Raw genomic sequence first — 13,380 nt, forward strand, 5'->3', positions numbered from 1 at the left:
TGCCTTCCCTCTAGTCTTACACTGCAAAATTTGGGACGGCTCAGGTTTCTCCTCCTGGTTGGGGGCTGTGCACTAGGCTAACAATCTGCTCACTTAAAAAAACCAGCCTGTTAATGAATCCGCAAGCGATTGCGGCCCTATGTTCCTTCATGGAATCGAGTGGCATAATAATAACAGTTAAAAGTAGTTTTTGTTCCAAGTCATAAATCTGAACAAAACACGTATCTATTCATTTAAAATAATAAGAAAATCCACGATTCAATACGCTTTTGTTGTCTTAAAACACATAATTAGCATCAAGTATTAAAAATTTATTGTACCTAAATAAGGGGCGGAGAAGTACATGTATAAGATCTTGGGGGAGGGGGGGATTATAGGACATGTATCTCAAATGATACGCAAATCCATACTCAAGTATATATATATACTATATATATATATATATATATATGTTACATTTAGTATTGGCGCAATTACAAGGCGATGCTTTTGATTAATAATTAGGCTGTAAAATTGACAGTCGCCTTATAATCGCGCCACACCACACCGTTTACCTCTACAATAACCTGCCGCATTCCTGAATGTCCAGATAGCATCTGTCTACGTATGCACGTGAGATGTTTCCCCAATAATATTATTAATCCTTGTAACTAATACACTTGCAGGTTGTTCAGTATTGATTTTGTAGACCTAAACAAATGATGTTTTGACACAACTTTTTTTCTCTCATGGTTTCTGAAAATAGGTTTCGTCTTACGTTAAGATTGCCCAACATCCTTGTGCAAATTAATTGAAACAAATGGTCATTTTACAATATTTTCAGCAAGGCGGCCGGTACAGGCTCGCTGGACCCGCTGATTTCCTTTAATAATCTTTTTTTTTTCACACAGACGGCGTCAATAGCCGTGTTTTGCAGTACGGTCGATCTATTTTTTGGGATATATGACGAAATTTTGAGGAACATTACGTCATTCGAAATTGCGTTAGAAGGGCAAGGAGACCAGTCAAAAACAACTTCTTACCATCTCAATGAAGAAAAAACGGTATCAATGGGGTCTGAAATACAAGAACTGGACGCAAGAACAATGGAGGAAGGTGTTATTCAGTGACGAGACTCATTTCTTCGTACAGGGTCAAAGAAGTCTGCATGTTCGCAGATCTCCAGGTGAGAAATTTCGAGAATCTCGCATCAATCAATTCGTAAAACATCCCTTGAAGAAGATGTTTTGGGGCTTTTTCAGCTACTATGGCGTCGGAGGCTTAATATCGTAGAAAGTATGATGCGAGGACCACAGTACATCAAAGTTTTGCAGAGAAGAGTCGTTCCAGAATTGAAAAGATATTTCCAGATAGATCTGGCATTTTTCAGCAAGATCTGGCTCCGTGCCACACATCGAAACTTGTGAAGAATTTTATGACTACAACGCGAATAGAGGTGCTGGACTGGCCTGGAAACTCTCCAGACTTAAATTCTATTGAAAATCTTTGGGCGATTTGTAAAGAAAGACTTCGGGGAAAATATTGCACTACGAAAGATAAGCTAATTGAGGCCATAATTGAGGTGTGGTACCACGATCCAAAAATTAGTAAAGATTGCAGTCAACTCGTGGACTCGATGCCAAAGCGGATTAATGATCTTCTGAAAAATAAAGGCGGTCATATCATGTATTAATTTGTGAGTAATTTTTGGATTCTCAGAAATAAAAGGCAAAAAATTGAAAAATTCGTAATTTTCCGTCTTGTTTTAATTAATTTGCACAAGGGTGTATAATCGGCCAATACGGCATGTCTTTCACCGCGAATTCTTAACATATAAATCTTATTAATGGGCTAACAAATTCATATTATGACTTGTGATTGAAAATATAAGAACCAATTCTGACACTCAAATAAGATAAATTATTCACATTAATGAAAATTCTTCATGATTGACGTTTCAAAATTACAATTTATAAGCGGTTTTACAATTGATGCTGTAACGAACTTTATTAAATGTATTATTTAATAAATACATAGATTAAAAATCGAGATTTTTCGTTGTTCACTCACATACACTGTTCATCAAAGGTTTTAAAACAAAAGTTGAACTTTTTCATTCTCTTTTTAATAAATTTTATCATTTCTGTTTCGTATAAACTATTGTGAATTATTTAAACTATATATACCAAATAATAAAGTATTCATGCTCAAAGCAAAGTTCCGATATTTGAAAAGTTACATTGAATTTTCTGCTGGTTTCAGAGCCGAGACGAACCTTTATATGCTACGGTAAAACGAACCCCAAGGCCACCGAGATCTGGCGTCCATATCTATCACTATCCAGGTAGAAAAAACAACATTGCAACTTCATATATTCATATTAATTGGTACTGATATTGTCAGCTCTGAGGAAATGTTGGGAACAAAAACAATCAAAGAAAAAATGAGGTGTGTAGGATGTTATGATCATTTCTAAACAACAGCAATCACCATCAGTTACGTTATCTACATGTAATATTGAACTGGGTGTGTCCTAGTGGGTTATCAAACCAGACTGAGGATCCCAGTGTCCATTATTCTCATCCCATTGTTGCAAAACATCTCACTGTCTGCAGTTTCGTGTCCCAGTGGGTTATCAAACCAGACTGAGTATCCCAGTGTCCATTATTCTCATCCCATTGTTGCAAAACATCTCACTGTCTGCAGTTTCGTGTCCCAGTGGGTTATCAAACCAGACTGAGGATCCCAGTGTCCATTATTCTCATCCCATTGTTGCAAAACATCTCACTGTCTGCAGTTTCGTGTCCCAGTGGGTTATCAAACCAGACTGAGGATCCCAGTGTCCATTATTCTCATCCCATTGTTGCAAAACATCTCACTGTCTGCAGTTTCGTGTCCCAGTGGGTTATCAAACCAGACTGAGGATCCCAGTGTCCATTATTCTCATCCCATTGTTGCAAAACATCTCACTTTCTGCAGTTTCGTGTCCCAGTGGGTTATCAAACCAGACTGAGTATCCCAGTGTCCATTATTCTCATCCCATTGTTGCAAAGACATCTCACTGTCTGCAGTTTCGTGTCCCAGTGGGTTATCAAACCAGACTGAGTATCCCAGTGTCCATTATTCTCATCCCATTGTTGCAAAACATCTCACTGTCTGCAGTTTCGTGTCCCAGTGGGTTATCAAACCAGACTGAGCATCCCAGTGTCCATTATTCTCATCCCATTGTTGCAAGACATCTCACTGTCTGCAGTTTCGTGTCCCAGTGGGTTATCAAACCAGACTGAGTATCCCAGTGTCCATTATTCTCATCCCATTGTTGCAAAACATCTCACTGTCTGCAGTTTCGTGTCCCAGTGGGTTATCAAACCAGACTGAGCATCCCAGTGTCCATTATTCTCATCCCATTGTTGCAAGACATCTCACTGTCTGCAGTTTCGTGTCCCAGTGGGTTATCAAACCAGACTGAGGATCCCAGTGTCCATTATTCTCATCCCATTGTTGCAAAACATCTCACTTTCTGCAGTTTCGTGTCCCAGTGGGTTATCAAACCAGACTGAGGATCCCAGTGTCCATTATTCTCATCCCATTGTTGCAAAACATCTCACTTTCTGCAGTTTCGTGTCCCAGTGGGTTATCAAACCAGACTGAGGATCCCAGTGTCCATTATTCTCATCCCATTGTTGCAAAACATCTCACTTTCTGCAGTTTCGTGTCCCAGTGGGTTATCAAACCAGACTGAGGATCCCAGTGTCCATTATTCTCATCCCATTGTTGCAAAACATCTCACTTTCTGCAGTTTCGTGTCCCAGTGGGTTATCAAACCAGACTGAGGATCCCAGTATCCATTATTCTCATCCCATTGTTGCAAAACATCTCACTGTCTGCAGTTTCGTGTCCCAGTGGGTTATCAAACCAGACTGAGGATCCCAGTGTCCATTATTCTCATCCCATTGTTGCAAAACATCTCACTGTCTGCAGTTTCGTGTCCCAGTGGGTTATCAAACCAGACTGAGTGGGTTATCCCAGTGTCCATTATTCTCATCCCATTGTTGCAAAACATCTCACTGTCTGCAGTTTCGTGTCCCAGTGGGTTATCAAACAGTGGGTTATCAGACTGAGGATCCCAGTGTCCATTATTCTCATCCCATTGTTGCAAAACATCTCACTGTCTGCAGTTTCGTGTCCCAGTGGGTTATCAAACCAGACTGAGGATCCCAGTGTCCATTATTCTCATCCCATTGTTGCAAAACATCTCACTTTCTGCAGTTTCGTGTCCCAGTGGGTTATCAAACCAGACTGAGGATCCCAGTGTCCATTATTCTCATCCCATTGTTGCAAAACATCTCACTTTCTGCAGTTTCGTGTCCCAGTGGGTTATCAAACCAGACTGAGGATCCCAGTATCCATTATTCTCATCCCATTGTTGCAAAACATCTCACTGTCTGCAGTTTCGTGTCCCAGTGGGTTATCAAACCAGACTGAGGATCCCAGTGTCCATTATTCTCATCCCATTGTTGCAAAACATCTCACTGTCTGCAGTTTCGTGTCCCAGTGGGTTATCAAACCAGACTGAGGATCCCAGTGTCCATTATTCTCATCCCATTGTTGCAAAACATCTCACTTTCTGCAGTTTCGTGTCCCAGTGGGTTATCAAACCAGACTGAGGATCCCAGTGTCCATTATTCTCATCCCATTGTTGCAAGACATCTCACTGTCTGCAGTTTCGTGTCCCAGTGGGTTATCAAACCAGACTGAGGATCCCAGTGTCCATTATTCTCATCCCATTGTTGCAAAACATCTCACTGTCTGCAGTTTCGTGTCCCAGTGGGTTATCAAACCAGACTGAGGATCCCAGTGTCCATTATTCTCATCCCATTGTTGCAAAACATCTCACTGTCTGCAGTTTCGTGTCCCAGTGGGTTATCAAACCAGACTGAGGATCCCAGTGTCCATTATTCTCATCCCATTGTTGCAAAACATCTCACTTTCTGCAGTTTCGTGTCCCAGTGGGTTATCAAACCAGACTGAGGATCCCAGTGTCCATTATTCTCATCCCATTGTTGCAAAACATCTCACTTTCTGCAGTTTCGTGTCCCAGTGGGTTATCAAACCAGACTGAGGATCCCAGTGTCCATTATTCTCATCCCATTGTTGCAAAACATCTCACTTTCTGCAGTTTCTGTGTCCCAGTGGGTTATCAAACCAGACTGAGGATCCCAGTGTCCATTATTCTCATCCCATTGTTGCAAAACATCTCACTGTCTGCAGTTTCGTGTCCCAGTGGGTTATCAAACCAGACTGAGGATCCCAGTGTCCATTATTCTCATCCCATTGTTGCAAAACATCTCACTGTCTGCAGTTTCATTGTTGTGTCCCAGTGGGTTATCAAACCAGACTGAGGATCCCAGTGTCCATTATTCTCATCCCATTGTTGCAAAACATCTCACTGTCTGCAGTTTCGTGTCCCAGTGGGTTATCAAACCAGACTGAGGATCCCAGTGTCCATTATTCTCATCCCATTGTTGCAAAACATCTCACTGTCTGCAGTTTCGTGTCCCAGTGGGTTATCAAACCAGACTGAGGATCCCAGTGTCCATTATTCTCATCCCATTGTTGCAAAACATCTCACTTTCTGCAGTTTCGTGTCCCAGTGGGTTATCAAACCAGACTGAGGATCCCAGTGTCCATTATTCTCATCCCATTGTTGCAAAACATCTCACTCAAACCAGACTGAGGATCTGCAGTTTCACTGTCTGTGTCCCAGTGGGTTATCAAACCAGACTGAGGATCCCAGTGTCCATTATTCTCATCCCATTGTTGCAAAACATCTCACTGTCTGCAGTTTCGTGTCCCAGTGGGTTATCAAACCAGACTGAGGATCCCAGTGTCCATTATTCTCATCCCATTGTTGCAAAACATCTCACTGTCTGCAGTTTCGTGTCCCAGTGGGTTATCAAACCAGACTGAGGATCCCAGTGTCCATTATTCTCATCCCATTGTTGCAAAACATCTCACTGTCTGCAGTTTCGTGTCCCAGTGGGTTATCAAACCAGACTGAGGATCCCAGTGTCCATTATTCTCATCCCATTGTTGCAAAACATCTCACTTTCTGCAGTTTCGTGTCCCAGTGGGTTATCAAACCAGACTGAGGATCCCAGTGTCCATTATTCTCATCCCATTGTTGCAAAACATCTCACTGTCTGCAGTTTCTGTGTCCCAGTGGGTTATCAAACCAGACTGAGGATCCCAGTGTCCATTATTCTCATCCCATTGTTGCAAAACATCTCACTGTCTGCAGTTTCGTGTCCCAGTGGGTTATCAAACCAGACTGAGGATCCCAGTGTCCATTATTCTCATCCCATTGTTGCAAAACATCTCACTGTCTGCAGTTTCGTGTCCCAGTGGGTTATCAAACCAGACTGAGGATCCCAGTGTCCATTATTCTCATCCCATTGTTGCAAAACATCTCACTGTCTGCAGTTTCGTGTCCCAGTGGGTTATCAAACCAGACTGAGGATCCCAGTGTCCATTATTCTCATCCCATTGTTGCAAAACATCTCACTGTCTGCAGTTTCGTGTCCCAGTGGGTTATCAAACCAGACTGAGGATCCCAGTGTCCATTATTCTCATCCCATTGTTGCAAAACATCTCACTTTCTGCAGTTTCGTGTCCCAGTGGGTTATCAAACCAGACTGAGGATCCCAGTGTCCATTATTCTCATCCCATTGTTGCAAAACATCTCACTTTCTGCAGTTTCGTGTCCCAGTGGGTTATCAAACCAGACTGAGGATCCCAGTGTCCATTATTCTCATCCCATTGTTGCAAAACATCTCACTGTCTGCAGTTTCGTGTCCCAGTGGGTTATCAAACCAGACTGAGGATCCCAGTGTCCATTATTCTCATCCCATTGTTGCAAAACATCTCACTGTCTGCAGTTTCGTGTCCCAGTGGGTTATCAAACCAGACTGAGGATCCCAGTGTCCATTATTCTCATCCCATTGTTGCAAAACATCTCACTCTTCTGCAGTTTCGTGTCCCAGTGGGTTATCAAACCAGACTGAGGATCCCAGTGTCCATTATTCTCATCCCATTGTTGCAAAACATCTCACTGTCTGCAGTTTCGTGTCCCAGTGGGTTATCAAACCAGACTGAGGATCCCAGTGTCCATTATTCTCATCCCATTGTTGCAAAACATCTCACTGTCTGCAGTTTCGTGTCCCAGTGGGTTATCAAACCAGACTGAGGATCCCAGTGTCCATTACTGTCTCATCCCATTGTTGCAAAACATCTCACTCCCATTCTGCAGTTTCGTGTCCCAGTGGGTTATCAAACCAGACTGAGGATCCCAGTGTCCATTATTCTCATCCCATTGTTGCAAAACATCTCACTGTCTGCAGTTTCGTGTCCCAGTGGGTTATCAAACCAGACTGAGGATCCCAGTGTCCATTATTCTCATCCCATTGTTGCAAAACATCTCACTGTCTGCAGTTTCGTGTCCCAGTGGGTTATCAAACCAGACTGAGGATCCCAGTGTCCATTATTCTCATCCCATTGTTGCAAAACATCTCACTTTCTGCAGTTTCGTGTCCCAGTGGGTTATCAAACCAGACTGAGGATCCCAGTGTCCATTATTCTCATCCCATTGTTGCAAAACATCTCACTTTCTGCAGTTTCGTGTCCCAGTGGGTTATCAAACCAGACTGAGGATCCCAGTGTCCATTATTCTCATCCCATTGTTGCAAAACATCTCACTGTCTGCAGTTTCGTGTCCCAGTGGGTTATCAAACCAGACTGAGGATCCCAGTGTCCATTATCTCATCCCATTGTTGCAAAACATCTCACTGTCTGCAGTTTCGTGTCCCAGTGGGTTATCAAACCAGACTGAGGATCCCAGTGTCCATTATTCTCATCCCATTGTTGCAAAACATCTCACTGTCTGCAGTTTCGTGTCCCAGTGGGTTATCAAACCAGACTGAGGATCCCAGTGTCCATTATTCTCATCCCATTGTTGCAAAACATCTCACTTTCTGCAGTTTCGTGTCCCAGTGGGTTATCAAACCAGACTGAGGATCCCAGTGTCCATTATTCTCATCCCATTGTTGCAAAACATCTCACTGTCTGCAGTTTCGTGTCCCAGTGGGTTATCAAACCAGACTGAGGATCCCAGTGTCCATTATTCTCATCCCATTGTTGCAAAACATCTCACTTTCTGCAGTTTCGTGTCCCAGTGGGTTATCAAACCAGACTGAGGATCCCAGTGTCCATTATTCTCATCCCATTGTTGCAAAACATCTCACTTTCTGCAGTTTCGTGTCCCAGTGGGTTATCAAACCAGACTGAGGATCCCAGTGTCCATTAGTTTCTCATCCCATTGTTGCAAAGACATCTCACTTTCTGCAGTTTCAGTGTCCCAGTGGGTTATCAAACCAGACTGAGGATCCCAGTATCCGTTATTCTCATCCCATTGTTGCAAAACATCTCACTGTCTGCAGTTTCGTGTCCCAGTGGGTTATCAAACCAGACTGAGGATCCCAGTGTCCATTATTCTCATCCCATTGTTGCAAAACATCTCACTGTCTGCAGTTTCGTGTCCCAGTGGGTTATCAAACCAGACTGAGGATCCCAGTATCCATTATTCTCATCCCATTGTTGCAAAACATCTCACTGTCTGCAGTTTCGTGTCCCAGTGGGTTATCAAACCAGACTGAGGATCCCAGTGTCCATTACTCTCATCCCATTGTTGCAAGACATCTCACTGTCTGCAGTTTCGTGTCCCAGTGGGTTATCAAACCAGACTGAGGATCCCAGTATCCGTTATTCTCATCCCATTGTTGCAAAACATCTCACTGTCTGCAGTTTCGTGTCCCAGTGGGTTATCAAACCAGACTGAGGATCCCAGTGTCCATTATTCTCATCCCATTGTTGCAAAGACATCTCACTGTCTGCAGTTTCGTGTCCCAGTGGGTTATCAAACCAGACTGAGGATCCCAGTGTCCATTATTCTCATCCCATTGTTGCAAGACATCTCACTGTCTGCAGTTTCGTGTCCCAGTGGGTTATCAAACCAGACTGAGGATCCCAGTATCCATTATTCTCATCCCATTATTGCAAAACATCTCACTGCAGTTTCTCCCAGTGGGTTATTGTGTCCCAGTGGGTCATCCCATTGTTGCAACATCCACTGTCTGCAGTTTCTGTCCCAGTGGGTTATCAAACCAGACTGAGGATCCAGTGTATTCTCATCCCATTGTTGCAAAACATCTCACTTTCTGCAGTTTCGTGTCCCAGTGGGTTATCAAACCAGACTGAGGATCCCAGTGTCCATTACTCTCATCCCATTGTTGCAAAACATCTCACTTTCTGCAGTTTTGTGTCCCAGTGGGTTATCAAACCAGACTGAGGATCCCAGTGTCCATTATTCTCATCCCATTGTTGCAAAACATCTCACTGTCTGCAGTTTCGTGTCCCAGTGGGTTATCAAACCAGACTGAGGATCCCAGTGTCCATTATTCTCATCCCATTGTTGCAAAACATCTCACTGTCTGCAGTTTCTGTGTCCCAGTGGGTTATCAAACCAGACTGAGGATCCCAGTGTGCCATTACTTCTCATCCCATTGTTGCAAAACATCTCACTGCAAAACATCTCTGCAGTTTCGTGTCCCAGTGGGTTATCAAACCAGACTGAGGATCCCAGTGTCCATTATTCTCATCCCATTGTTGCAAAACATCTCACTGTCTGCAGTTTCGTGTCCCAGTGGGTTATCAAACCAGACTGAGGATCCCAGTGTCCATTATTCTCATCCCATTGTTGCAAAACATCTCACTGTCTGCAGTTTCGTGTCCCAGTGGGTTATCAAACCAGACTGAGGATCCCAGTATCCGTTATTCTCATCCCATTGTTGCAAAACATCTCACTGTCTGCAGTTTCGTGTCCCAGTGGGTTATCAAACCAGACTGAGGATCCCAGTGTCCATTATTCTCATCCCATTGTTCCATCTAGTTTCTCATCCCATTGTTGCAAAACATCTCACTGTCTGCAGTTTTCGTGTCCCAGTGGGTTATCAAACCAGACTGAGGATCCCAGTATCCATTATTCTCATCCCATTGTTGCAAAACATCTCACTGTCTGCAGTTTCGTGTCCCAGTGGGTTATCAAACCAGACTGAGGATCCCAGTGTCCATTATTCTCATCCCATTGTTGCAAAACATCTCACTGTCTGCAGTTTCGTGTCCCAGTGGGTTATCAAACCAGACTGAGGATCCCAGTATCCATTATTCTCATCCCATTGTTGCAAAACATCTCACTGTCTGCAGTTTCGTGTCCCAGTGGGTTATCAAACCAGACTGAGGATCCCAGTGTCCATTATTCTCATCCCATTGTTGCAAAACATCTCACTGTCTGCAGTTTCGTGTCCCAGTGGGTTATCAAACCAGACTGAGGATCCCAGTGTCCATTATTCTCATCCCATTGTTGCAAAACATCTCACTGTCTGCAGTTTCGTGTCCCAGTGGGTTATCAAACCAGACTGAGGATCCCAGTGTCCATTACTCTCATCCCATTGTTGCAAAGACATCTCACTGTCTGCAGTTTCGTGTCCCAGTGGGTTATCAAACCAGACTGAGGATCCCAGTGTCCATTATTCTCATCCCATTGTTGCAAAACATCTCACTGTCTGCAGTTTCGTGTCCCAGTGGGTTATCAAACCAGACTGAGGATCCCAGTGTCCATTATTCTCATCCCATTGTTGCAAAACATCTCACTTTCTGCAGTTTCGTGTCCCAGTGGGTTATCAAACCAGACTGAGGATCCCAGTGTCCATTATTCTCATCCCATTGTTGCAAAACATCTCACTGTCTGCAGTTTCGTGTCCCAGTGGGTTATCAAACCAGACTGAGGATCCCAGTGTCCATTATTCTCATCCCATTGTTGCAAAACATCTCACTGTCTGCAGTTTCGTGTCCCAGTGGGTTATCAAACCAGACTGAGGATCCCAGTGTCCATTATTCTCATCCCATTGTTTCTCATCCCATTGTTGCAAAACATCTCACTGAGGATCCCAGTGTCCATTACTCTCATTGTTGCAGTCTGCAGTTTCGTGTCCCAGTGGGTTATCAAACCAGACTGAGGATCCCAGTGTCCATTATTCTCATCCCATTGTTGCAAAACATCTCACTGTCTGCAGTTTCGTGTCCCAGTGGGTTATCAAACCAGACTGAGGATCCCAGTGTCCATTACTCTCATCCCATTGTTGCAAAACATCTCACTGTCTGCAGTTTCGTGTCCCAGTGGGTTATCAAACCAGACTGAGGATCCCAGTGTCCATTATTCTCATCCCATTGTTGCAAAACATCTCACTTTCTGCAGTTTCGTGTCCCAGTGGGTTATCAAACCAGACTGAGGATCCCAGTGTCCATTATTCTCATCCCATTGTTGCAAAACATCTCACTGTCTGCAGTTTCGTGTCCCAGTGGGTTATCAAACCAGACTGAGGATCCCAGTGTCCATTATTCTCATCCCATTGTTGCAAAACATCTCACTTTCTGCAGTTTCGTGTCCCAGTGGGTTATCAAACCAGACTGAGGATCCCAGTGTTCGTTACTCTCATCCCATTGTTGCAAAACATCTCACTTTCTGCAGTTTCGTGTCCCAGTGGGTTATCATCCCATTGTTGCAAAACACCAGACTGAGGATCCCAGTGTCCATTATTCTCATCCCATTGTTGCAAAACATCTCACTGTCTGCAGTTTCGTGTCCCAGTGGGTTATCAGACCAGACTGAGGATCCCAGTATCCGTTACTCTCATCCTATTGTTGCAAAACATCTCACTGTCTGCAGTTCTGTGTCCCAGTGGGTTATCAGACCAGACTGAGGATCCCAGTGTCCATTATTCTCATCCCATTGTTGCAAAACATCTCACTTTCTGCAGTTTCGTGTCCCAGTGGGTTATCATCCCAGACCAGACTGAGGATCCCAGTGTTCGTTACTCTCATCCCATTGTTGCAAAACATCTCACTGTCTGCAGTTTCGTGTCCCAGTGGGTTATCAAACCAGACTGAGGATCCCAGTGTTCGTTACTCTCATCCCATTGTTGCAAAACATCTCACTGTCTGCAGTTTCGTGTCCCAGTGGGTTATCAGACCAGACTGAGGATCCCAGTATCCATTATTCTCATCCCATTGTTGCAAAACATCTCACTTTCTGCAGTTTCGTGTCCCAGTGGGTTATCAAACCAGACTGAGGATCCCAGTATCCAGTGGGTTATCAAACCAGACTGAGGATTATTCTCATCCCATTGTTGCAAAACATCTCACTGTCTGCAGTTTCGTGTCCCAGTGGGTTATCAAACCAGACTGAGGATCCCAGTGTCCATTATTCTCATCCCATTGTTGCAAGACATCTCACTGTCTGCAGTTTCGTGTCCCAGTGGGTTATCAAACCAGACTGAGGATCCCAGTGTCCATTATTCTCATCCCATTGTTGCAAAGACATCTCACTGTCTGCAGTTTCGTGTCCCAGTGGGTTATCAAACCAGACTGAGGATCCCAGTGTCCATTATTCTCATCCCATTGTTGCAAAACATCTCACTGTCTGCAGTTTCGTGTCCCAGTGGGTTATCAAACCAGACTGAGGATCCCAGTGTCCATTATTCTCATCCCATTGTTGCAAAACATCTCACTGTCTGCAGTTTCGTGTCCCAGTGGGTTATCAAACCAGACTGAGGATCCCAGTGTCCATTATTCTCATCCCATTGTTGCAAAACATCTCACTGTCTGCAGTTTCGTGTCCCAGTGGGTCCATTATCAAACCAGACTGAGGTTATCAAACCAGACTGAGGATCCCAGTGTCATTACTCTCATCCCATTGTTGCAAGACATCTCACTGTCTGCAGTTTCGTGTCCCAGTGGGTTATCAAACCATTATTCTCATCCCATTGTTGCAAAACATCTCACTGTCTGCAGTTTCGTGTCCCAGTGGGTTATCAAACCAGACTGAGGATCCCAGTGTCCATTATTCTCAACCCATTGTTGCAAAACATCTCACTGTCTGCAGTTTCGTGTCCCAGTGGGTTATCAAACCAGACTGAGGATCCCAGTGTCCATTATTCTCATCCCATTGTTGCAAAACATCACTGTCTGCAGTTTCGTGTCCCAGTGGGTTATCAAACCAGACTGAGGATCCCAGTGTCCGCCATATTCTCATCCCATTGTTGCAAGACATCTCACTGTCTGCAGTTTCGTGTCCCAGTGGGTTATCAAACCAGACTGAGGATCCCAGTGTCCATTATTCTCTCATCCCATTGTTGCAAAACATCTCACTTTCTGCAGTTTCGTTGTCCCAGTGGGTTATCAAACCAGACTGAGGATCCCAGTGTCCATTATTCTCATCCCATTGTTGCA

At 44.0% G+C, this 13,380-nt stretch overlaps 1 protein-coding gene across 7 annotated transcripts in view; it reads left to right on the forward strand.

Annotated features, from left to right (window-relative positions):
- The window catches only part of LOC143246627 (cell adhesion molecule Dscam1-like), a 254,917-nt gene that overhangs the window by 139,026 nt on the left and 102,511 nt on the right, over positions 1-13,380 (forward strand). For 2 of the 7 annotated variants that reach the window (XM_076493666.1, XM_076493669.1), the window contains one exon: positions 891-1,194. The exons of 2 other annotated variants lie outside the window; for them this stretch is intronic. In XM_076493666.1, the coding sequence (XP_076349781.1) occupies positions 891-1,109 (219 nt within the window). In that variant the 3' untranslated portion in view covers positions 1,110-1,194. Of the gene's footprint in view, positions 1-890; positions 1,195-2,241; positions 2,428-13,380 lie in introns of those variants that run through there. 3 more of the 7 variants (XR_013026080.1, XM_076493667.1, XM_076493671.1) reach the window with 3 other exon arrangements.

Source organism: Tachypleus tridentatus, chromosome 3 (genome assembly GCF_004210375.1).
Source record: "Tachypleus tridentatus isolate NWPU-2018 chromosome 3, ASM421037v1, whole genome shotgun sequence".
Taxonomy (NCBI): Eukaryota; Metazoa; Arthropoda; class Merostomata; order Xiphosura; family Limulidae; genus Tachypleus; species Tachypleus tridentatus.